Here is a 24,777-nt window from a genome sequence, read left to right as displayed (position 1 = left end):
GAGCCCAAGGTCGCTGGCTCAAACAAGGGTTCACTTGGTCTGCTGTAGCCCCCCCCCCCCATCAAGGCACATATGAGAACTCAATCAATGAACAACTAAGGAACCACAATGAGGAATTGATGTTTCTCATCTCTCTCCCTTCCTGTCTGTCTGTCCCTATCTGTCCCTCTCTCTGACTCTCTCTGTCTCTGCCACAAAAAAAAGACATGTTGAATAAATATTAATTCTTGCTTACAAAATGGATCAAAATCTTTTACCATGAAGTATTTGAACCTAAATGTGATTCATTTGCTATGTTCTATAGGGGTCAGTGACTCTGGTATATGTTTTCTGAGTATGAACTCTCTGATATAAGGACCAAAGTTCTTTACTTGATATGTATGTTCTTTACTTCATGTGTTTAACATAATCTTTTTTCTTTTTCATTGATTTGAGAAAGAGGAAGGGAGAGAAAGACAAGCATCAACTCATTGTTCCACTCAGTTGTACATCCACTGATTGCTTCTCATACATGTCGTGACTGGTGACTTTGTGTCAAACTGGCACCCTTCAGGTTGAGCCAGTACCCTCAGGATTGAGCTGGCAACCCCGGATCAAGCCAGTGACTCTGGGATCTAATTGGCAAACTTGGTGCTCTGGGCCGATGCTCTATCCACTGCATTACTGGCCACTGTGTGTCTAACATATTCTTGAAACTATTTTTCTTTAATAGAAATACAATAAACATACTTATTTTTTTCAATTTAGAGGACCGAACTTATATTACCATTTCACTGAGTCTCACTCACATCTAATCTCCAGACACTAAAAAATAAAAGAAAGAAAGAAAGAAAGAAAGATCTTTGAGTACCGAATCCATTTTCTTTTAATTTGAAAGTTAAGTCATATTCTATTCAAAATAAAAAGATGGAAACATCACAAGTTTCAGCTTGATCCATTTATTATTGCCACTTATAGGTACATTTTCCCAATTCTCAGCCTTAAATCCCAGTGATGTGTTTTCAATTTACAACATGTGTCCACCTCCAGTTTCCTTGTGCTGAAATGTTTGGCACTGAAATGTGAGGTATCTTTAGGAAACAGTGGTAATGGGTAGGATGAAATGTTTAAATGACATTTCTTATATCACATAAAATTCATTGTGAAATGCTACTAGATATAGTCCTTTATTATATTTAGAGAGGTTGAAGTTTCTATTTTATGTACAATAGAAAAAGGAAATGTGAATTATACAAAATTTAAATGTAATGAAAAATAAAAATATATCTCAAACATTTATAGTACAAATTTTGCAGAGCCTTCAAATGAGTCACAAAATCTTAGAAATTATTGTAAAACTGCTTTTGTTCTTCTTATCCATTTTTTCATAAGGCAATTGCTATTTGTTTCTTTGCATTATATGAAATTAACTTTCAGCTAAAGATCAGAGGTAATAAATGAGCACCACCAGAGCCTCAAAAGGTGATATTGAAGAAAAAATAATAATTAGGAAAAGCAGAAGTCCAAGCTGGTTAATATTAGATGAAGTCAACTTAAACCTGGTAAATCAATTTTCAATAAAGCAAACAAACAAAAAAAACCCCAAGCACTTATTGTTTTGTACTTTTATATCCAATAACTGCATCAAACTTAATATCGATCTTTCTTCTTAAAATTGTCATAAAACGTTCAGGTAAGGTCCTATAAGAAAGATACAAGAACATAATTAGGAAATTAGTATTAAGTACATGTTATCTTTTCTTAAAATATTTATGTTTATCATGTATCATAAACATGTTCATTTTAAACAAGATTATGAGTTTTAGCCTGACCTGTGGTGGCGCAGTGGATGAAGCGTCGACCTGGAAATGCTGGGGTCGCCGGTTCGAAACCCTGGGCTTGCCTGGTCAAGGCACATATGGGAGTTGATGCTTCCAGCTCCTCCCCTTCTCTCTCTCTGTCTCTCTCTCCTCTCTAAAAATGAATAAATAAAATAAAATAATAAAAATTAAAAAATAAATTAAAAAAAAAAAAAAAGATTATGAGTTTTAACACAGTCACTACTATATGTTCTTTCCAATTAAATCCATTTCCTTTATATTATTAAAATGTTACACAAAGAGACTGGGGGACGCAGAATTGCTCAATGAAAATAGAGACAATACACCTGGTTTGGAGCATAATGTTGAACATGTTATTTAACTTTTTAGTTTAAATTCCTCACATGTAAATGAAAAAATTAACACTCACACCACAGTGTTAGTTGAAGAACCAACGTGTTCCTATAAAATGCTTAAACAGTGATAGGTATCTAGTAGGTCTAATTTTTTCTCCTCACTCTATACTTAAGAGATATTGAGGAACTTGTCACATTCCAATGAATCTGAGAGAAATTATACAGATTATGTAAATCAGTATAACTACATGGCATTAAAATAAAATTTGGAAACTGAGCACTGAACATTCATAGGGAAAACCAGGGCAATGATAATAGTAATGGTAATTATTAAAATAACAGTGGTATAGGTCCTGGCCGGTGGGCTCAGTGGTAGAATGTTGGCTGGGTGTGTGGATGTCCTGGGTTCAATTCACAGTCAGGGCACACAGGGAAAGCAACCATCTACTTCTCCACCCCTCTCACACTCGCTTCTCTCTCTCTTTCTTCTGCTCCTGCAGTTATGGCTCGATTGGAGCAAGTTGGTCTCAGACACTGAGGATGGCTCCATGGCCTCACCTCAGACACTAAAATAGCTCAGTTGCTGAGCAACAAAGTGAGCAATGGAGCAAGCAATGGCTCCAGATAGGCAGATCATTGGCTCATACGGGGCTTCCTGGGTGGATCCCAATCTTGATGCATGTGGGAGTCTGTCTCTCTGCCTCCCACTTCTCACTTAAGGAAAATAAAAAAATAAAATAACAGTGGTATACAACATTTATTGAGTATTTATAGTTTACTAAACACTTTAAGTGCATTCTTTCATTTCCCTAACAGCCCTATTTTTGTCTCCATGTGACAGATAAGAAACTGAGCTTCAAAGGAGTTAAATAACACATCATGTTCACATTGCAAACAGTCACACAAACACAGCTTCACCTAACTATAGAGCACAAACTTTGAGTTTCTGGGTTAAAGATCTATGAAACAGAATTAATTTGTTCACTCAGTGAACATTTTGATGCTTTGAATGTGTCCATCAACTCTTCAAAATGCAGGGGATATTAGTGATGAAAACGGGTTCCTTCCCTCACAGAGTTATATTCTAAAGCAGTGTTTTTTCAACCGCTGGTCTGCAGACCTGTCTATCAGAAACTTAATGCCAGCCTGCAAAAGAGAAACCTCCCTGATGCTGTATGAAGATGCAAACTCAATGATCTTAGTCAAAATCACTTATGCTCAGGGTGATTTCTACCTTAGCAGTCCCTGAAATAATTGTCCTATTTTCACCGGTTTCCAAGTGTAAAAAGTGTAAAAATCACTGTTCTAAAGGACTGTAGTTATGGAATGCTTAATTAGGAGATGTGACAAGTAAAATGCTAAACACCTTGTTTGCTCACCAAGAGGATCCTTGGGCTTCACTACCTAACATTTAAGTATGTTCAGTATGTTCAACCACAGTTCCTAGCAGAAGGGGCTAAAAACCTGACATGCCCTAGTGCCTTTTATTATTGTTATTATTATTATTATTAAGTGTAAAGCAGGGAAGCACTGAGAGATTCCTGCATGTGCCCCACCATGAACGACTCAGCAAGCCTCCTATGGGGCGATGCTCTGTCCTTGAAGAGTGTTGTTCTGTTGCTTCGCAACCGAGCTATCTATCTATCTATCTATCATCTATCTATCTATCTATCTATCTATCTATCTACCTATCTATTAGCGTCTGAGACCACAGTGCCTGGGCCAACCACTGGAACAGAGAGGGAGAGAGAGAGAGAGAGAGTGAGAAGGGGAGGGGTGGAGAAGCAGATGGTCATTTCTCCTGTGTGCCCTGACAGGGAATCCACCCAGAACATCCACATACCGCAGATGTTCTACCTGGGCCAACCAACCAGGGCCACCCTAGTACTTTTTTTTCTTCTTTTTTTTTTTTTGTATTTTTCTGAAGCTGGAAACGGGGAAAGACAGTCAGACAGACTCCCACATGCGCCCGACCGGGATCCACCTGGCACGCCCACCAGGGGGCGACGCTCTGCTCACCAGGGGCGTCGCTCTGCTGCGACCAGAGCCACTCTAGCGCCTGGGGCAGAGGCCAAGGAGCCATCCCCAGCGCCCAGGCCATCTTTGCTCCAATGGAGCTCTTGCTGCAGGAGGGGAAGAGAGAGATAGAGAGGAAGGAGGGGGGGGGTGGAGAAGCAAATGGGCGCTTCTCCTATGTGCCCTGGCCGGGAATCGAACCCGGGTCCCCCGCACGCCAGGCTGACGCTCCACCTCTGAGCCAACCGGCCAGGGCCCACCCTAGTACTTTTAATCTCTTATATTTTTTTAATCTCTGTGTCAGTAGTTCTCAAGGTATGATCTTTGAACCAATTGCTTGTGGCAATCGCCTGTTAAAATACAGATTTTGCCTGACCTGTGGTGGTACAGTGGATAAAGTGTCGACCTGGGATGCTGAAGTCACCAATTCAAAACCCTGGAATTGCCTGGTCAAGGCACATACAGAAAGCAACTACTATGAGTTGATGCTTCCTGCTTCCCCTCCCACTCTTTCTCTTTCTCCCTCTCTTTCCTCTCCTCTCTCTAAAAAAATTAATAATAATAATAAAAAAATACAGCTTTCATAGTCTCAACTCAAACACCCTATAGTAAAATCTCAATAGGTGAGATCCAGGAATCTATTTTTAAATTAACTTCCCCAGTAATCCTGATCCTCTACCATGTTGGAAAAGCCTGACTCTAGGGACAAGAAAAGACTTTTTTTTTAAACCTAAGGCACCTCTTCAGTTTCCCCTCATTACCTGACCAGACTCATGGCCACACAGCTTTCGCAGATGAGTGATGAAACAATGTGTTATGATGAGGCATTCTTTAAATCAGTGGTTTTCAATCTTGGCTGTACATTAGAATCATAGGGAAAGTCGTTCTATCTCTCAGAGACCAGGCCACACTCCAGACCAGTTATATCAGAATCTTGGGAAGGAGGTCTCAGGCATTAGCATCTTGAAAACTCCCAGGTGAATTCCAATGTACACCAAAGTTGAGAGCTACTGCTCTAAAGAAATATTTCTGAATTTAAATATGCATACAAATCTTCCATGGATTTTATTAAAATGCAAATTCTGATTCAAAAGATCAGGAGATTCTGTAGTTTTTGTTTGTTTTTTGTGACAGAGTCAGAAAGAGGTTACAGACGGAGAGACAGACAGGAAGGGAGATGAGAAGCATCAATTTTTCATTGTGGCACCTTAGCTGTTCATTGATTGCTTTTTCATATGTGCCTTGTGGGGAGGGGGGGGGCTTCAGCAGACTGAGTGACCCCCTCCTTGCTTAAGCCAGTGACCTTGGGTTCAAGCTGGCAAGCCTTGTTCAAACCAGATGAGTCCGTGCTGAGTCTAGTGACCTCGGAATCTCGAACCTGGGTCTTCTGCATCCCAGTTCGATGCTCTATCCACTGTGCCACCACCTGGTCAGGCTAGATTCTGTAGTTCTAACAAACTGCAAGGTGATGCAATGCTGCTGTCCCCTGGACCACATCTGAAGGGCAAGGCTCAAGGACCTCTAATATTATTTAGCAATTCCTAGGCTTCAGTACAATTTTGCACAAAATAAGAGCTCAGTGATTATGTGGTCTATTTAAATGAATATATAGTACTTAACTATGGCCTCCTCTAACATCATTGTCTATGATTCCATTATGTGCTAATGCTTAAAAACTTCCCTTCTCAGGCACTCATTTTTAAGACAAGACTTCCAAAAATATACAAATTTTTTTCTTTAAAGAAAACTTAAAGACTTATGGAAATTATTCAGTTCCCACACTCAACCATTATATCAATCATGTTTCAATCACTCACAAACGTAGTTTAAAACCTGATGGATTCTTTAAGGCTATTATTTTTTATTCACTAATTTCATTTCACCATACTTTACAAAATTTGGCCTTAAATCAGTAAAACCATGTGATAGATAAATATTCACAATGCTAGCAAACATAACTGTTGCTTACCTTTCTAGCGCTGTGAAAAGTTTTATAGAAGATGGAACAAAAATCATTTTCCGGTCCATCAGGATCCCCTTCATCAGCTCTCTTACCACTTCCTCAGGTTCCAAGATGGGTCCCAATCTGAAACCAGAAACTATGTTCAGAAACAAATAATTTCATGGAGGCTTCAGCTTTAGTTTAGTGCTAAACAAACCAGTTAAATTACTGTCAGAACCATAACTGACTTGTAGCACCTAGCCCATCACAGGTGCTCAGAAATGGTAGGTGCTTTAGCATTAATAATGACAACAGCAACAACTATTTACTTAGTGCTTATCATGTATGGCATGCCCACTGATTTCAATATTTTACACAGGTTATCTCCTTGAGGTTTTGCAACAACCCTAGGAAGGAGAGACCATAGTTCTTAATATGCAAATAACAAGTATACTGCTCACAAAAATTAGGGGATATTTCAAAAATGAATATGAAGTGATAAAATACCCTCTAATTTTTGTGAACAGTATATAAAAGTAACTAAGTCAAAAATAATTCAGCTACATTAAGACTGATAAAATCACTTTTAACTCTGTAGAAGCTTTGGAAAAGAAGTCAGATGCCATCACACAAACGTTATTATATATATATAGTGAACAATTTCTAAAGTATCGGAGAAGTTAAAATATAGGAATGTGTTTGGCTCCAGGTCATTAATCTCTGTATGGACAATCTTCTTATTGTCTTCTAACTATACCACTTTATTAGGCCTTTGTTTCATTTTCAGCTTTGTTACTTAGTTCCATGTTACATCTTCACTGTGTCATCACCCTGGTGTGTGCACTACTGAGTAGCAGGTAGTCCTTGTGCTCTTTGTTATCTGGGTGTTAGAATAAATGCACTGAGGATGAAAGTGCACAGGAGTTGGTCCTGAGTTCCAAGCGATTTACTAATGATTTTGGGGGAAGAAAACAACAATTAAATACATTTCTAAATTTTGCCAATGTCGCTAAACTGTTTGAGTGACTAACATACTGGGGAGGCAGATTATAAATGTTGTGACTAGTTAAAAGAAGAGAGACAAAAAGAACTCCATGAGATTCCTTAGGAACAAATACAGAACAAATATAGAAATAGTTCATTCAGAAAGAAAAAATATGCAATAAAAAGTAATGGGACAAATGAGAAAAGTAGTATTGTACTTAAAAGTGAGCACTATAATTGATACATGAAGAGAAGAGACTAAAACATACAGGATATAATCTTCCACTCTCAGCAGATGTTAATCATTTATTAGAATACTGTGTTCACCCCAGGATCCTGAAGCAAATACAGTGTGTCCGTAAAGTCATGGTGCACTTTTGACCAGTCACAAGAAAGCAACAAAAGATGACAGAAATGTGAAATGTGCACCAAATAAAAGGAAAACTCTCCCAGTTTCTGTAGGATGATGTGGCAGCATGGGCGCATGCGCAGATGATGACGTAACACAGCGTATACAGCACAGGAGCCCACAGCCAATCAGTCGAGATGTGGATGGTACAGAGGAAACTTTAGTGTGTTCTGTGACTCGCTAAATTCTATTCCGTGACTAAAATGCTACGTGTATGTCGGCGCGTTTATAACAAAGTGCCACCACCTAGGAATAACATTATTTGGTAGGATAAGCAGTTGAAGGAAACCAGCAGTTCAGTGGAGAAACCCTATTCTGGTAGGCCTTCAGTCAGTAATGAGTCTGTAGAGGCTATACGGGATAGCTACCTAAGGAGCGCTAAAAAATCTGTGCGTGCACCCACATCAAACTGCACTGAATAGGTATGAAACTGGGAGAGTTTTCCTTTTATTTGGTGCAGATTTCACATTTCTATCGTCTTTTGTTGCTTTCCTGTGACCAGTCAAAAGTGCACCATGACTTTACGGACACACTGTAGTATTATTGCACATGAAAGCTTGGAGATGAGACAGGAGAGGAAATATAATAATGGAAGTGAAGCTTTGGGCCCAAAGGAGGTAAAATGAAAGGCAATGTAAGTTTACAGAAGACTAAGCTGTCCTTCATTCAGCCTGTAGCAACAGACAGGCTGTGGGTGCCAACGAGGATGAAACAAAAACCGAAGAGAACCTGTGTCTTGAAAAGTATTCAGAAGGAAATTCATTTTCTAGCCGTTGCTATCAAGACTTTAATATTTCCAAGCTCCACCAAAGCTCACAAATAACTGTGTAAACAGTACAGCATGCTCCCTTATTCACACTGTGACCTTGCTAACCTACCAAACAGTTTGCATTGACTGATCTTAGTGTACTTGATCTTTTTACCTCTGCCAAAGGAATTTTTTTAAATTAACTTTAATGGCTGTCCAATATCATTTTTAAAAGACCAAAAGAAAAGGCTTTTGGAAAAGAATTCAATTTCTTGGCAGAATAAAATCTTAATCACTAATATGTCAGAATGTGGATATATTTTTTCCCTTGACTCTCTAATGTTAACAGCAGTTAACAGAAAGAGTTGCAAATCCTATTAAATAAATGCTCACAATGGATTTTGTAGAAACAATCCAAACACACTTTGGGCCAACCTGTTGGGTTAGGAAAGGAGAATGCATGGAGAGCCATAGGAATACTTAGAAAGAAAAATTATTTTCCGGTAGGTGGGCTGTGTTTGATAATCTAACTTTACCACTTAAATAGATGAATAATTTTGAGGGACGCATTTCTACTCTCTAAACCTCAGGCTTTGTTTTTGTATTTAATCTGAAAAATAGGAATTAAGCAGTGGTACAGTAATTAAAGTTTAGCAACTCTTTCTCAATGGGACAGAATGACCAGTTTGGTAGCATTTTCTAATTTCTATGGAATAAACGTTCTATCTGTAGCTATTTTTTTTTTTAGTTCTTTTATTGCCCCAGAATTTTTTTCTTTTTTACTTAATTTTATTTTTAAAAATTTATTGATTTTAGAGAGAGAGGAAGGGAGAGAGAGAGACAGACAGACAGAAACATCAATCTGTTTCTGTGTGTGCCCTAACCAGGAACAAAACCAGCAACCTCTGCCTATTGGGACGATGCTCTAAACAACTGAGCTACCTAGCCAGGGCTAGTGGCTAATTTCAAGCTATAACATAACATCACTGAATGAATAAAATCCAACTTCAGTACTCCACTGGTAACATGATGATTAAATGAGAAATGTACATATATGATACAAGCACTTTATATGTTATGCTATACAATTATTACTTGTCACCTTTTTACATAATATCTTTTTTCATGGTAACAGTCAATAAAAAGTAGTATCTTTATGTAGCACATAGATAATCAAAATTTTTAGAGAAAATAGATTCTGTGATGTATATTACATATAGGAGAGTAGGTGTTGCAAAAAGATGTTCAACAAAAATTAATCAGAACATCCAATTATACTTAATATAATAAATTCAGATTATGCTGCATTGTTTCTATCACTAATGGGAAATGAAAAGATAACTTATTTGATGGAAAATCACTTAATAAAAAGTTATTCAGCCTGACTGGTGGTGGCGTAGTGGATAGAGCACCGACCAGGAATGCTGAGGTCTCCAGTTCAAAACCCTGAGGTCACTGACTTGAGTACAGGCTTGCCAGTTTGAATACAGGGTCGCAACACTGGCATGGGTCACTAGCTTGACTTGAGCGTCTGGGTCAAAGCACATATAAGAAGCAACAAATGAACAATTAAAGTGAAAAAAAAAACTAAGAGTTGATCACCTCCTCCCTCTCTCCCTTCCTGTATCTCTCTTTCTAAAATAATATATATATATGTTCATATATCAAACAAGAGTCCCAAAATACATAAAACAAAAAATTAGCAGAGTTGAAGGAAGATAAAGACAGTGTAATAATAAAAGTTAGAAACATTAATCTCATATTTAATGATGGATTGAACAACTATACAGAAAATAACAAGCAAATAGAAGACTTATAAAAGAGTATAAATCAACTACACCTAACAGCATCTATAGAATTCCACCCAACAGCAGAATACATATTTCTTCTTAAGGGCACGAGCGCATGCTCCAGAACAGATCATATGTTTGAGCCCCTCCCCCAAATCTTGTTAAATTTAAAAAGACTGAAATCATACAAAGTGTGTCCTCTAGCTGCAATGGAATAAAATTAGAAATCAATAACAAAAGAAAAACAAGAAAATTCAGAAATATGAAGAAATTAACTAATGGGACAAAGAAAGAAATCATAAGAAATTAAAAAATACTTGGAGGTGAATGAAAAAACACACACAAAGTTTATGAGATGTAGTAAGAACAATGCTCAGAGGAAAATTTATAGCTACAAATGTCTATATTAAAAAAGATCTCAAATTAACTTTCCACCTTAAGAAACTATAAGAAAGAAACTAAATCTAAAGCAAGCAAAATGCAGGAAATAAGACTAAAGCAGATATAAATAAAATACAGACTAGGTAACAATAGAAAGAATCAATAAAAACAAAAGTTGACTCTAAAAAGATCAACAAAATTGAAAAATCTTTAGCTAGACAACCTAGAAAAAGAGAGAGAAGATCCAAATTGTGAAAATCAGGAGTAAAAACAAAAACTTTATTACAAACCTCACAGGAATAAAGAAGAATTAGAACACTATTTAAAAAAAGGTGTATACCAAAAATTAAATAACCTAGTGAAATGTACAAATTCCTAGGAGCACAGAAAGCATCAAAACTGACTCAGGAAGAAATAGGAAATCTGAACAGACCTTTAACAAGAGATTGAATCAGTACTCAAAAAACTCCCAGCAAAGAAAATTCTAGGACCAGATAGCTTCATGATGTTTAAAGAATCAACACTAGAATGTTTATAGAAATAATACTTGTCCTTCTCAAAGTCTTTCAAAATATAAGAATATACTTCCTCACTAATTTTATGAGGCCAGAATTACATTGTTACTAAAGCCAGGCTAAGATATCACCAGAAAACTATATATTAATATCTCTTATAAATATAGATGCAAATATTCTTAACAAAATACTATCAAATCAGATACATCATCATATTAAAAGGATTATACGCTATGGCCAAATGAGATTTATTGTAAGAATGCAAAGTGGTTCACCATATAAAAATTAGTCAATGTAATATACCATATTAGCAGAATGTAGAAAAAGCCCCACATGATCATCTCAATGAGCACAGAAAAAGCAATTGGCAAAACGCTTTCATCAAAAAACAAGAACACATAACAAACAAGTAACAATGGAACTTCCTTTACATGATTTGTATAAACACTTGTATAATGCAGTCTGATTTGTATAAGCAGAGTAAAGTAGGTAGGATAACAGAACTTATTAAATATAAAAAGGTAACTGTTAGCCTTTCTAATAATCAAATATATATTTCTTTTTTTTAAAGTAATTGGGAGAGAGATAGAGAGATAGACTCCTGCACACACCCCAACCAGGATCCACCTGGCAACCCCTGTCTGGGGCCGATGCTCTGCTCATCTAGGGCTGCTCACAACAGAGCTATTTTTAGCACCTGAGGTGGAGCTCCATGAAGCCATCCTCAGTGCCTGGGGCCAATGTGCTCAAATCAATTGAGCCATGGCTGTGGGAGAGGAAGAAAGAGAAAGAGAAGGGGGAGAATCGAGAGGAGATGGTCACTTCTCCTTTATGCCCTGATAGGAATCAAACTCAGTATTTCCATACGCCAAGTCGAATATCTACTGCTGAGCCAGCTGGCCAGGGCCAAAAATATAATATAACATAGAAATCCTTTTTTCTTATCATATTGGCAAAAGTTAAAAGTGTGCTAATATTCAAAGTTAGAAAAGGTGAGGGAAAAGGCATACCCTGCTTGTGGGAGGATAAATTAAAATCCTTCTGGAAAACAATCTAATAAATAAAAGTAAATAAGTTCCTACTCATTACTCAAGCAATTGTTTAAAAAAATATAACAAAAAAATTATAACAAAATGGTTGGAATAATGAACCAGAATACACACATATACATACATATACATAAATATACATATATATGAATATATAAACAAATAAGACATATATAGATGTACACATGCACACACAAACAAGGACATGCATTTATTACAATTTTAAAAGATTAGAGATCTAAATGTCGTTCCAGCCTGACCAGGTGATGGCGCAGTGCCTAGAGATTGCCCTGGGACACTGAAGACTCAGGTTTCAAATCCTGAGGTTGAGGTTTGAGTGTGAGTTCATCTGGCTTAAGCACAGGCTCACCAGCTTGACACGGGGTCACTGGCTTGAGCATGGGATCCTAGACATGACCCCATGCTGGCTGGCTTGAGCCCAAAGGTCACTGGTTTGAGCCCAAGGTCACTGGCTTGAGCAGGGGGTCACTGGCTCTGCTGGAGGCCCCTCTCGTCAAGGCTCATATGAGATGCAATCAATGAACAACTAAAATGCCCCAACTACGGGTTAATGCTTCTCATCTTTCTCCCTTCCTGTCTCTTTTGCTAAAAAGAAAAAATAGTAATATATAAGTAAATGTCATTCCATTGAAAAGACATAAACCCAGATTGCTGGCTAACATTAAAAAGAATAAGGTGGTTCTGGCTGGTTGGTCAGTGGTAGAGCATCAGCCTGGCGTGTGGAAGTTCTGGGTTCGATTTCCAGCCAGGGCAAACAGGAGAAGCTCCCATCTGCTTCTCCACCCCTCCCCCTCTCCTTTCTCTCTATATCTCTTTTCCCCTCCCACAACCAAGGCTCCACTAGAGCAAAAGATGGCCAGGGCGCTGAAAATAGCTTTATGGCCACCACTTCAGGCACTGAAATGGCTTTGGTTGCAGTGGAGCAACAGCCCAGATGGGCAGAACATCTCCCCCTAGTGGGCTGGCTGGGTAGGTTCCAGTCGGATGCATGCAGGAGTCTGTCTCTCTGCCTCCCTGCTTCTTACTTCAGAAAAATACAATAAATAAATAAATAAATAAATAGAATAAGGTAAGGAAACTCTTTATATATTAACAGAGAAAGTTAAATAGATATTGGTTCTTGTTGTTTTTTATGTACGCTTATTGCTTTTTATTTTATATTATTTTTCAATTACAGTTTATATCCAATATTATTAGTATTAGTTTCATTTGTACAACATAGTGCTTAGACATTCACATATTGTAAAAGTGTTTCCCCAATATTTCCAGTACCTACCTGGTACCAAACACAGTTGTCACAATATTATTAACTTTAATTCTTATGCTGTACTTTACATTCCCTGACTATTTTAGACCTTCCTATTTTTACTTCCTAATCCCTTCACCTTTTTCATTCAGTTCCCCAAACCCCTCTCCTCTGTCAACCACCAGTCCTTTCTCTGTATCTATGAGTCTTTCTGTTTCATTTGTTCATTTATATTGTTCTTTAGATTCCACATATAAATGGAATCATATGGTATTTATCTTTCTCTGACTTATATCACTTAGCATAATATCCTCAGCAGTAGATATTCAACTTGGCGTATGGAAGTCCCGGTTCGATTCCTATCAGGGCATAAAGGAGAAATGACCATCTGCTTCTCCTCTCCATTCTCCCCCTTCTCTATCTTTCTCTTTCTTCCTCTTCCGCAACCATGGCTCAATTGATTTGATCCAAAGATTTCATTCTTTTTCACGGCTAAGTAACATTCCATTATATATATATATATATATATCTCACAAAAGTTAAGTGGATATTTCAAAATGAATATGAAGCAATAAAATATCCCCTAATTTTTGTGAGCAATGTATATGTAGAAGAGCTTTTTTATCTACTTGTCTATTGATGGGTACTTGGGTTGTTTCCATATCTCAGCTATTGTAAATAATGTAACAAAGCATATTTTTTTACTATTATTATTCATTTTAATGGGGTGACCTTGACAAATCAGGGTACATATGTCCAGAGAAAACATCTCTGGGTTATTTTGACATTTGATTATGTTGCATACCCATCACCCAAAGTCAAATTGTCTTCGGTCACCTTCTATCTGGTTTTCTTTGTGCCTCTCCCCTCCCCCAGGCCCCTTCCTCTCCTCCCTCTCACCCTGTAACAATCACACTCTTGTCTATGTCTCTGAGTCCCATTTTCATGTCCATCTATGTATGGAATCATATTATTCTTAGTTTTTTCTGATTTACTTATTTTGCTCAGTATAGTGTTATTAAGGTCCATCCATGTTGTTGTAAATGATCCAATGTCATCATTTCTTTTTTTTTTGTATTTTTCTGAAGCTGGAAACGGGTAGAGACAGTAGGACAGACTCCCGTGTGCGCCCGACCGGGATCCACCCAGCACGCCCACCAGGGGCAACGCTCTATCCACCAGGGGGCGATGCTCTGCCCCTCAGGGGCGTCGCTCTGCCACGACCAGAGCCACTCTAGCACCTGGGGCAGAGGCCAAGGAGCCATCCCCAGCGCCCGGGCCATCTTTGCTCCAATAGAGCCTTGGCTGCAGGAGGGGAAGAGAGAGACAGAGAGGAAGGAGAGGGGTGGAGAAGCAAATGGGCGCTTCTCCTATGTGCCCTGGCCGGGAATCGAACCTGGGTCCCCCACCCTCCAGGCCGACACTCTACCGCTGAGCCAACCGGCCAGGGCCGTCATCATTTCTTATGGCTGAGTAGTATTCCATAGTATATATGTACCAAAGCTATTTAATCCACTTATCCTCTGTTGGACACTTGGGCTGTTTCCAGATCTTCGCTATTGTGAACAATGCTGCCACAAACATGGGGGTGCATTTCTCCTTTTGGAGCTGTTCTATGGTGTTCTTGCAGTATATTCCTAAAAGTGGGATAGCTGGGTCAAAAGGCAGTTCGATTTTCAGTTTTTTGAGGAATCTCCATACTGTTTTCCACAGTGACTGCACCAGTCTGCATTCCCACCAGCAGTGCAGGAGGGTTCCCTTTTCTCCACATCATCACCAGCACTTATTCTGTGTTGTTTGGTTGATGAGTGCCATTCTGGCTGGTGTGAGGTGATATCTCATTGTGGTTTTAATTTGCATTTCTCTAATGATTAGTGATGTTGAGCATTTTTTCATATGCCTATTGACCATCTGTATGTCCTCTTTGAAAAAGTGTCTATTCATTTCTTTTTCCCATTTTTTGATTGGGTTGTTTGTCTTCCTGGTGTTGAGATTTACAAGTTCTTTATAAATTTTGGTTATTAACCCCTTATCAGACATATTGTTGAATATGTTCTCCCATTGTGTAGTTTGTCTTTTTATTCTGTTCTTATTGTCTTTAGCTGTGCAAAAGCTTTTTAGTTTGATATAGTCCCATTTGTTTATCCTGTCTTTTATTTCACTTGCCCGTGGAGATAAATCTGCAAATATATTGCTGTGATAGATGTCAGAGAGCTTACTGCCTATGTTTTCTTCTAAGATGCTTATGGTTTCACAGCTTACATTTAACTTTTTGATTCATTTTGAGTTTATTTTTGTGGATAGTGTAAGTTGGTGGTCTAGTTTCATTTTTTTGCACGTAGATGTCTAATTTACCCAGCACCATTTGTTAAACAGGCTGTCTTTACTTCATTGTATGCTCTTACCTTCTTTGTCAAATATCAGTTGTCCATAAAGGTGCAGTTTTATTTCTGGGCTCTCAGTTCTGTTCCATTGATCTACATGCCTGTTCGTATGCCAGTACCAGGCTGTTTTGAGTGCAATGACCTTGTAGTATAACTTGATATCAGGAAGTGTGATACCTCCCACTTTATTCATCCTTTTCAAGATTGCTGAGGCTATTTGTGTTCTTTTCTTGGTTCCATATAAATTTTTGGAATATGTTTTCTATATCGTTGAAGCATGTCATTGGTATTTTAATTGGTATTGCATTGAATTTATAAATTGCTTTGGATAATATAGACATTTTAATGATGTTTATTCATCCTAACTATTAGCATGGTATATGCTTCCACTTGTTTGTATCTTCCTTGATTTCTTTTATCAATGTTTTATAATTTTCCGAGTACAAGTCTTAATCTCCTTGGTTAAATTTACACCTAGGTTCTTTATTTTTTTTTGTTGCAATAGTGAAGGGGATTGTTTCCTTAATTTATCTTTCTGACAGTTCATTGTTAGTGTATAAAAATGCCTCTGGTTTCTGAGTATTAATTCTATATCCTGCCACTTTGCTGAATTCAGTATCAGGTCCAGAAGTTTTTTGACTGAGACTTTAGTGTTTTTTATACACAATATCATATCATCTGCAAATAATGATAGTTTTACTTCTTCTTTTCCAATTTGGATGCCTTTTATTTCTTCTTCTTGTCTGATTGCTCTGGCTAGGACTTCCAGAACTATGTTAAATAAGAGTGATGAAAGGGGGCACCCCTACCTTGTTCCTGATCTTAAAGAGATTGCTTTTAATTTTCACCCATTGAGTATAATGTTGACTGTGGGTTTGTCATAGATGGACTTTATCATGTTCAGGTATGTTCCCTGTATTCCCACTTTGCTGAGAGTTTCGATCATGAATGGGTGCTGGATTTTATCGAATGCTTTTTCTGCATCTATTGAAATTATTGTGTGGTTTTTCTCCTTCCTTTTGTTTATGTGATGAATCAAATAGATTGATTTGCGAATATTGTACCAGCCTTGCCTCCCCAAAATAAATTCCACTTGATCATGGTGTATGATTTTTTTCATATATTGCTGGATCCGGTTTGCTAATATTTTGTTGAGGATTTTAGCATCTAAATTCATCAGGGATATTGGCCTATAATTTTGTTTCTTTGCCTGGTTTTGGAATCAGAATTATGCTTGCCTCATAAAAGGTGCTTGGAAGTCTTCCTTCCTCTTGAATTTTTAGAAATAGCTTGAGAAGGATAGGAGTTAGTTCTTTGATTATTTGGTAGAATTCACTTCTGAAGGTATAAGGCCCAAGACTTTTCTTTGTTGGGAGTTTTTTGATAACTGTTTCGATTTCATTTGTTGTAATCAGTCTGTTTAGGTCTTCTAATTTTTCCAGATTAACTTTGGAAGAGTATATGTTTCAAGGAATTTGTCCATTTCATGTAAGTTGTCTAGTATTTGGCATACAGTTCTTCATATTATTTTCTTAAAATCTTTTGTATTTCTGTTGTGTCAGTTGTTATTTCTCCACTCTCATTTCTAATTTTGTTTATTTGAGTTCTCTCTCTTTTTTTCTTTTGAGTCTGGTTAAAGGTTCATTGATCTTGTTTACCTTTTCAGAGAACCAGCTCCTGGTTTTATTGATTCTTTGTATTGTTTCTTTAGCCTCTATGTCATTTATTTCCACTCTGATCTTTATTATTTTCTTCCTTCTACTACCTCTGGGCTTTACGTGCTGTTTTTTTTCTAATTCTTTTAGATGCAGTGTTAAGTTGTTTATTTGAGCTTTTTCTAGCTTCTTAAGGTATGCCTGTAATGCTATGAACTTCCCTCTCAGGACTGCTTTTGCTGTGTCCCATAAATTTTGAGTTGTTGTATGCTCATTATCATTTGTTTCTAGGAATTTTTTTTACTTCTTCTTTGAGCTCATTGTTAACCCATTCATTATTTAATAACATGCTATTTAGTTTCCAAGTGTTTGACTATTTTTCAGGTTTTCTGTTGTGGTTGATTTCTAGTTTCATGCCATTATAATCTGAGAAAGGGCTTGATATGATTTCAATCTTCTTAAATTTGTTGAGACCACTTTTGTGCCCTAATATGTGGTCTATCCTAGAGAATGTACCATGAGCACTTGAAAAGAATGTATATTCTGCTGCTTTAGGGTGAAAGGTTCTGAAGGTATCTATTAAATCCAGTTGATCTAGTGTGTCCTTTAAGTGTGCTGTTTCTTTGTTAATTTTCTTTCTTGAGCATCTATCTCAGGGGTGGGGAAACTTTTTGTCTGAGTGAACCATGAACACCACATATTTTAAAATGTAATTCCATGTGAGCCATACAACAACCCGTGTAAGTTACACATCATCCAATAAAAATTTGGTGTTGTTTCAGAGGACAGCTGTGATTGGCTCCAGCTACCCGCAACCATGAACATAAGCGGTAGAAAATGAACAGATTGTAATACATGAGAATGTTTTATATTTTTAACGTTATTATTATTTTTTATTAAAGATTTGTCTGCGAGCAAGATGTAGACATCAAAATAGTAACATCTGGCTCACGATCCATAGGTTCCCGACCCCTGATCTATTGATGTTACATCTAGTGATGTTAGTGGGGTATTGGAATCCTCTACTACTATAGTATTGCTGTTGATCTCGCCCTTTATATCCATCAAAGTCTGCTTTATATATTTAGGTGCTCCTATATTAGGTGCGTAGATATTTATAATGGTTATATCTTCCTGTTGGATTGCTCCCTTTATCATTATGTAGTGGCCATCTTTATCTCTTACTATAGACTTTGTTTTAAAGTCCATTTTGTCTGATATAAGTATTGCTACCCCTGCTTTTTTTTCATTTCCATTTGCATGAAATATTTTTTTCCATCCTTTTACCTTCAGTCTATGAGCATCTTTTGTTTTAAGGTGTGTCTCTTATAGACAGCATATGTAGGGGTCCTGTTTTCTTATCCATGCAGCTATCCTATGTCTTTTGATTGGATTATTTAATTTATTTACATTTAAGGTTATTATTTTTTTGTAGTTGCTTATTGCCATTCTATTCTTTAAAGCTGTATTCCTTTTTTGCTATATTGTTTTTCCCCTTTGATCTGTTTACAGCAGTCCCTTTAGCATTTCTTGCAGCATTGGTTTGGTTGCAGTGAATTTCTTGAGGTTTTTCTTCTGGGAAGCTTTTTATTTCTTCTTCAATTTTAAATGATCGCCTTGTTGGATAAAATAGTCTTGATTGTAGGCTCTTGTACCGCAGTACTTTGAATATTTCTTGCCATTCCCTTCTGGCCTCAAGTGTTTCTGTTGAGAAATCAGAAGTCGTCCTTATGGGGACTCCTTTGTAGGTGGTAGTCTTTTTTTCTCTAGCAGCTTTTAATATTTTCTCTTTATCAATTAGCATTGGTATTTTAATTATGATGTGACCTAGTGTAGGTTTCCTTGAGTTTCTCTTTAATGGAGTTCTCTGTGCTTCTTGAACTTGTGAGACTTTTTCCTGCATTAATTTAGAGAAGTTTTCAGCTATGATGTGATTGAACAAAATCCCTATCCCTTGTTCTTTCTCTTCTTCTTCAGAAACCACTATTATGTGGATGTTATTTAACTTCATGTTATCACAGAGCTCTCTTAGAGTTCCCTCATAATTTTTGTGTCTCTTTTCTTTTTTCTGCTCTGCTTCCGTGCCTTCATTTATCTTGTCCTTTAACTCATTGATTCAAACTTCAGCTTTATCCATCCTGCTTTTAATTCCTTTCAATGTGGTCTTCATTGCTGGTATTGTATTTGTCATTTCTGACTGATTCTTTTTTATTATTTCAATGTCCTTTTTTTTGTATTTGCTATGTCTTTATTTACACATTTGTAATGACCATCTATTCTTGTTCTAAGATCTTTGAGCTTCCTAACAATCGTTATTTTAAACTCTGCATCCAGTAATTTGGTTATATCTGACTCATTCAGGTCCTTTTCTGGGGATTTGTCTTGATTCATTTGTGTTGCATTTCTCCGCCTTCCCATTTTGTCTTTGTATAAGAACGTTTTGGCCACTGGAGTCCAATGGGTGTGGCATCTGTGTTCCCTAGGTGTGGTCTGTCTGCAGGCCCACCACCACCTCTGCCACTGCTGCCTGGGCGTTCAGGTATGGGTATTGCCGGTTCCAGACCACTGGGGCTGTTGCTGCCATTTCAGCCTCTCCTCCATGGGAGGGACTGTGGTTACATGCCCGGGTCTACAAGCCTCATGGCCTCGGCCTCTGCCCCACCCCTATGGCTGAGGTTATGCACCGCACCCAGGACATAATCCTTGGCACCGTAGGCCGGGGTAAGCAACTTTGCTCAGCTGCAGGTCTCTGCCTGTTTCACGGCTTTCATCCCACCGCTGCGGGAGGAGCCCGCTTGTAGGTCAGCTGCAAGCTTTAGCTCTATGAGCTAGGCGGGGCTATGTGCCCATGCTCAGTTGTAGGACTTGGCCTGTTCTGGGCTTTCTCCACACCCCAGCGTGAGGAGCTATCTCGTGTGTTGGGCCACAAGCTTGGTTCTGCAGTTCGGGTTAGGCTGCACGCCTGCGTGCCCTTGCTCAGTGGTGGGTCCACACCCCTCCCATAGTCCCATCCTTCTCCTGCAACTGGGATTGCAGGCAGGCTGCAGCTGGGCCTGACCGCTTTCACACATCCTCTCCACCCTCGCCAGGCTAGATTGAGCTCAGCCGGGCCTCAGGTGTGGCCAGCTGGCTTCTGCCCTTGCCAACAGAACTGCACTTTCACATTCTGCCACTGCCTGCCCTTGGGCGAACCCTCAGCCCTGTGGGTGCGGGCGCTGCAGCTCAGACCCTAACACTCCATACTGTAGTCCCAAAAGCTTCCTCTTTCTAAGGGACTCTGTTCTGAGTGCCACAGGAAAGCTTGTTTGGCTGGTGTCCTTCTTTCCTTTGCTGGTATTGCTGTCTCCAGGGGAAATATTTGCTTTAGATTTGGGGAGTGACTCAGCCCAGTGGTTAGGGTGGCTGTCCTCAAAGTGCTCTTCCCTGTACCTCCTAGATTACACTCTCTTCCCACTGCTCTGGTCCTCTCCTCTCTCTCTCTCTTCCAGAGTCCCAGGTGGGTGGTTGTGATAGAGGTTTCTGTGTGGTCCCTTTAAGAAGAATTTTGGGTCTGAGAAATCTTTCTCTTTCTCACAAAGAGTATCCTGACTTGTTTCACAGCTAAATACTGTCCATATGCCTCTTCTAGGCTTTGGGGCTACACGCTGGGGCTTCATTCCTGGGCTCAGGACCCACCACTCTCTGCTAAACTCACTTCCCGCCACGCGAGTATCTCTGGGCTGCCGTTCACTCTGGGGAGCTGGGCAGCCCTCTTCATATTTCTGCTTTTCCTACCAGTCTCAGTGTGGCTTCTTCGGTGATCTTTGGTTAAAAAGTCTTCTTAGTTTAGTCCAAAGTTGGTTTTTCCAAATAATGGTTCTTAAAATTAAGTTGTAATCCACTTTGGTTCTGGGAGGTGGAAGTTGGTACGTCCACCTACTCCATCGCCTTTTTGCTGCCGTCCAACAAAGCATATTGTTAAGTCAAAAGGGCAACTCACAGAAAAGAATATACATGTACCAGAAAAAGAAATATATTAAATTAAGAAGTGTAGCCTTTTGAATTGGAAATCTAATTTTTTAATAAAGTGGTTATCTCTGGAAGAGCAACATCTTTTTTTTTAAATTTATTTTAGAAAGGAGAGAGAGAGAAGAGAGAGAGACACACAGAGAGAGAAGGGGGAGGAGCAGGAAGCATCAACTTTCACATGTGCCTTGACCAGGCAAGCCCAGGGTTTTGAACCGGCAACCTCAGCATTTCCAGGTTGACGTTTTATCCACTGCACCACCACAGGTCAGGTGCTGGAAGAGCAACATCTTTTAAGGGGCTGCCTCTATATTTAAATTTTATTTGTAATCATAACATGTTATCAGAAAAGCAATAAAGGTATTTCCAATGAAATATTTAATATAGGTTTTTTAAATGATGATTCTCTAAAAAAATTAATTAAAATTTTGTAAAAAAGAAAAGCTAGAAATAATAGGGTATTTGGAATCCAAGACCAAAGGAAGAATTTCAGTTTGTCCCTTTAGAGTTGTGTGACCTTGAGCAATTTTCTTAACTTCTCCAAGTTTCTGTTTGTTCATAAAGTGGGAAATAGTAGTACTTATCTTGCAGAATTGTTAGAAGGATTAAGGCAGAGATAGACAAATGATGGGCTGGGGCCAAATCTAGCCCTCCTAGATTATTAGATATTAGAAGTAATTATATAAGGAATCCAGAACTAGTAGAATTCTTGGGTATTTAACAGACCTTCAATAAATGCTTTTAATACAATGATTTCTTAAATCCAAGTTTATTTAAGAAAAATAATTCTTGGCAGTCAAAAATTACTCAGAACACCTAATTACACTCAATTCCAGTAAACTCAGGTTATGCTGTGTTATAACCATCATAGTAAACTATTGTAGTGTAGTTGCAGTGTGTTAGATGTTAATATAAAAACCTATAAACTACATCTTGGATGTGCTTTAAAAGAGAATTTAAATTCCAATATTAGTAAGACACAAATTATTATTTTTCTTGTGTGTGACAGAGACAGAGAGAGGGACAGACAGGAAGGGAGCAAGATCAAAAGCATTGTTTCTTCGTTGCAGCACCTTAGTTGTTCATTGATTATTTTCTCATGTGTGCCTTGACAGGGGGCTACAGCATAGCAAGTGATCCCTTGCACAAGCCAGCAACCTTGGGCTCAAGCAAGCGACCTTTGGGCTAAAGCCAGTGAACACGGGGGGTCATATTTATGACCCCACGCTCAAGCCAGAGACCCCATGCTCAAGCTGGTGAGCCTACGCTCAAACCGGTGACCTTGGGGTTTTCAACTTGGGTCCTCTGTGTCCCAGTCCAATGCTCTATCTACTGCGCCACTGCCTGGTCAGGCAATAAGACACAAAGTAGTCATTTAGAGGTTCATTCAGTTTACTTCTTTCAGAAAGCTTGTCCTCTGTGTAAAAAAGTTTGGTCTGAATCTCAGTTGTACTGAAATTGCTACTTATAGGCAAGTTACTTGATCTCTCTAAGCAAAGTATTGTTATGAAGTTTAAGAAAATTACCGATTTTCTTTAGCATCCAAAATATAAACAAGTGAGATCTCTCTGTCTTTTAATTAAAAGAACAAAGTTTCTAAATTAAAACCAACTTCATCCTTGACATCCACTCTAGTATCAACTTATCTTCAAAGGGGTTCACATGGCAGGACAAGCCCCAGACTCTTCTTAGACAGGTTATATTCCTATGAGGAGGCTGGAATCCTGTCAGCTTCTACTTACCTTCCCCCTATAGCAAGCTTCCCAGTTATTTTTCAATTGTGCCAGTAGAGCTTTGCCAGGAGAGGGCACCCCTCACCACATAAAGGTTAGTTTGGTGCAGCCTGGACCTAACGTTATAAATTTAATTGTAATTTTAAAAAATGTGCTGTCTATTTTTCAGTGCTGAAAGGCAGTCTAAGCAAAAAAGAAACAACAATATATTATTTTAGCATCCAAATTCTAAAAATAATGTAGGAAGTTGGCAATTTCTATCCTTGGGGATTGTACCTCTTCCTTTGATGCACCCTTTCAGTTTTAGTGAACTTCTAAAATTAATTATTTTTTATTGTGACACAGCTGACATATCACACTGTATAATTTTAAGGAGCACAATATATTGATTTGAAAGACATATATTCTAATATGATTATCACTGTGGAGTGAGCTAACATCTCTATCATGTTACATAATTATTTCATTTTTGTGTTAGAAATAGGTAGATCAATTCTATAAGAAGATCAAGATTCTTAGCATTTTAACATTTTTAATACAATATTGTCTATCAACATAATGCTGAGAGAAGTGAGCAATTTACTTACTATTTCCAGAACCCCATGTGTAATAGAAACCAGTTATATAAAATGTAAACATTTAATCTGTCATAGGGAGATGTCTAGGAAGATATTCATCATAATGTTAAAAGTAGTTTTCATTGGATAAAGGGTTTTAAGAAATTTTAAAAAGAAACATTCTTATTTGTATTTTTCTCTGTGTTGGAATTTTTTAAAAAAGTATACAATGTGTTTACAAAGATATTAAAGCTATTCTCAAAGAGAGGAAACATTAAAATTAACATCAGAGCCATTCTTTCCAATTTTCTGTTTTAGCCCAGGAAAGACCATGGTCTGATACTCAATTTGGAAGATTTTCTCTAGGTTACCAATGAAGAGTGTTTTTCACATTGTGGTCCTGAAAGACTGATGATGCCTGTTAAACATACACAGTTTCAAGTCCCCATCCCAACTACTAACTATCCTATCCCAACCAAACCCAATACAAACCAACATCTCTGGGGGTGAGGGGTTTCCTACACAGTTCTCAAGCACTCCTCATGAAATTTATGTATACTGAAGTCTAAAACCACTGCTTAGGGGAAGAAGAAAAGGGAGAATAATAAATTCACCAGTGTTGTTCATACTCACATTTATATACATTCTCTCCCTCTCTCTTTTGATTCTCCACCTGTTTTCCCACAATCTACAGAAGGTGAAACTGAGATGAGTTAAGGGAACTAATTATCTGTTTGTTCTTTTTTTTGTTTTGTTTTGTTTTTCCTTAATTGAGAAACTGGGAGGCAAAGAGACCGACTTCCGTATGCACCCAGACCAGTATTCCCCCGGCAAGCTCCCTATGGGGCGATGCACTGCCCATCTGGGGCAAGTACTCCATTGCTTGACAACTGAGCTATTTTAGCACCTGAGGTGAGGCCGTGGAGACATCCTTAGCAGTCAAGGCCAACTTGCTTTAACCAAGCCATGGCTGCAGGAGGAGAAGAGAGAGAGATATAGAGAAATCAGAGGGGGAGTGGTAGAGAAGCAGATGGTTGCTTCTCCTGTGTGCCTTGACCAGGAATCAAAGCAGGAACATCCACATGCTAGGATGATGCTCTACCACTGAGCCAAACAGCAAGGGCAGAATATCAGGTATTTTAAGAATTAAAATACTTAAGAAAACACACAGAATGGCTCATATTCAT

General features: G+C 38.2%; 1 protein-coding gene across 1 annotated transcript in view; it reads right to left on the bottom strand.

Moving 5' to 3' along the window:
* Positions 1-922: 922 nt before the first annotated feature.
* The window catches only part of LOC136306223 (estradiol 17-beta-dehydrogenase 11-like), a 44,497-nt gene continuing 20,642 nt past the window's right edge, over positions 923-24,777 (bottom strand). Inside the window, exons 4-5 of the mRNA XM_066232592.1 lie at positions 6,141-6,257; positions 923-1,680 (exon numbers count right to left, since the gene is read on the bottom strand). Of these exons, the coding sequence (XP_066088689.1) occupies positions 6,234-6,257 (24 nt within the window). The 3' untranslated portion in view covers positions 923-1,680; positions 6,141-6,233. The remainder of the gene's footprint in view (positions 1,681-6,140; positions 6,258-24,777) is intronic.

Source organism: Saccopteryx bilineata, chromosome 5 (genome assembly GCF_036850765.1).
Source record: "Saccopteryx bilineata isolate mSacBil1 chromosome 5, mSacBil1_pri_phased_curated, whole genome shotgun sequence".
Taxonomy (NCBI): domain Eukaryota; kingdom Metazoa; phylum Chordata; class Mammalia; order Chiroptera; family Emballonuridae; genus Saccopteryx; species Saccopteryx bilineata.
The sequence above is the reverse complement of the archived record's forward strand: the minus strand, read 5'-3'. Positions and strand labels throughout refer to the sequence as shown.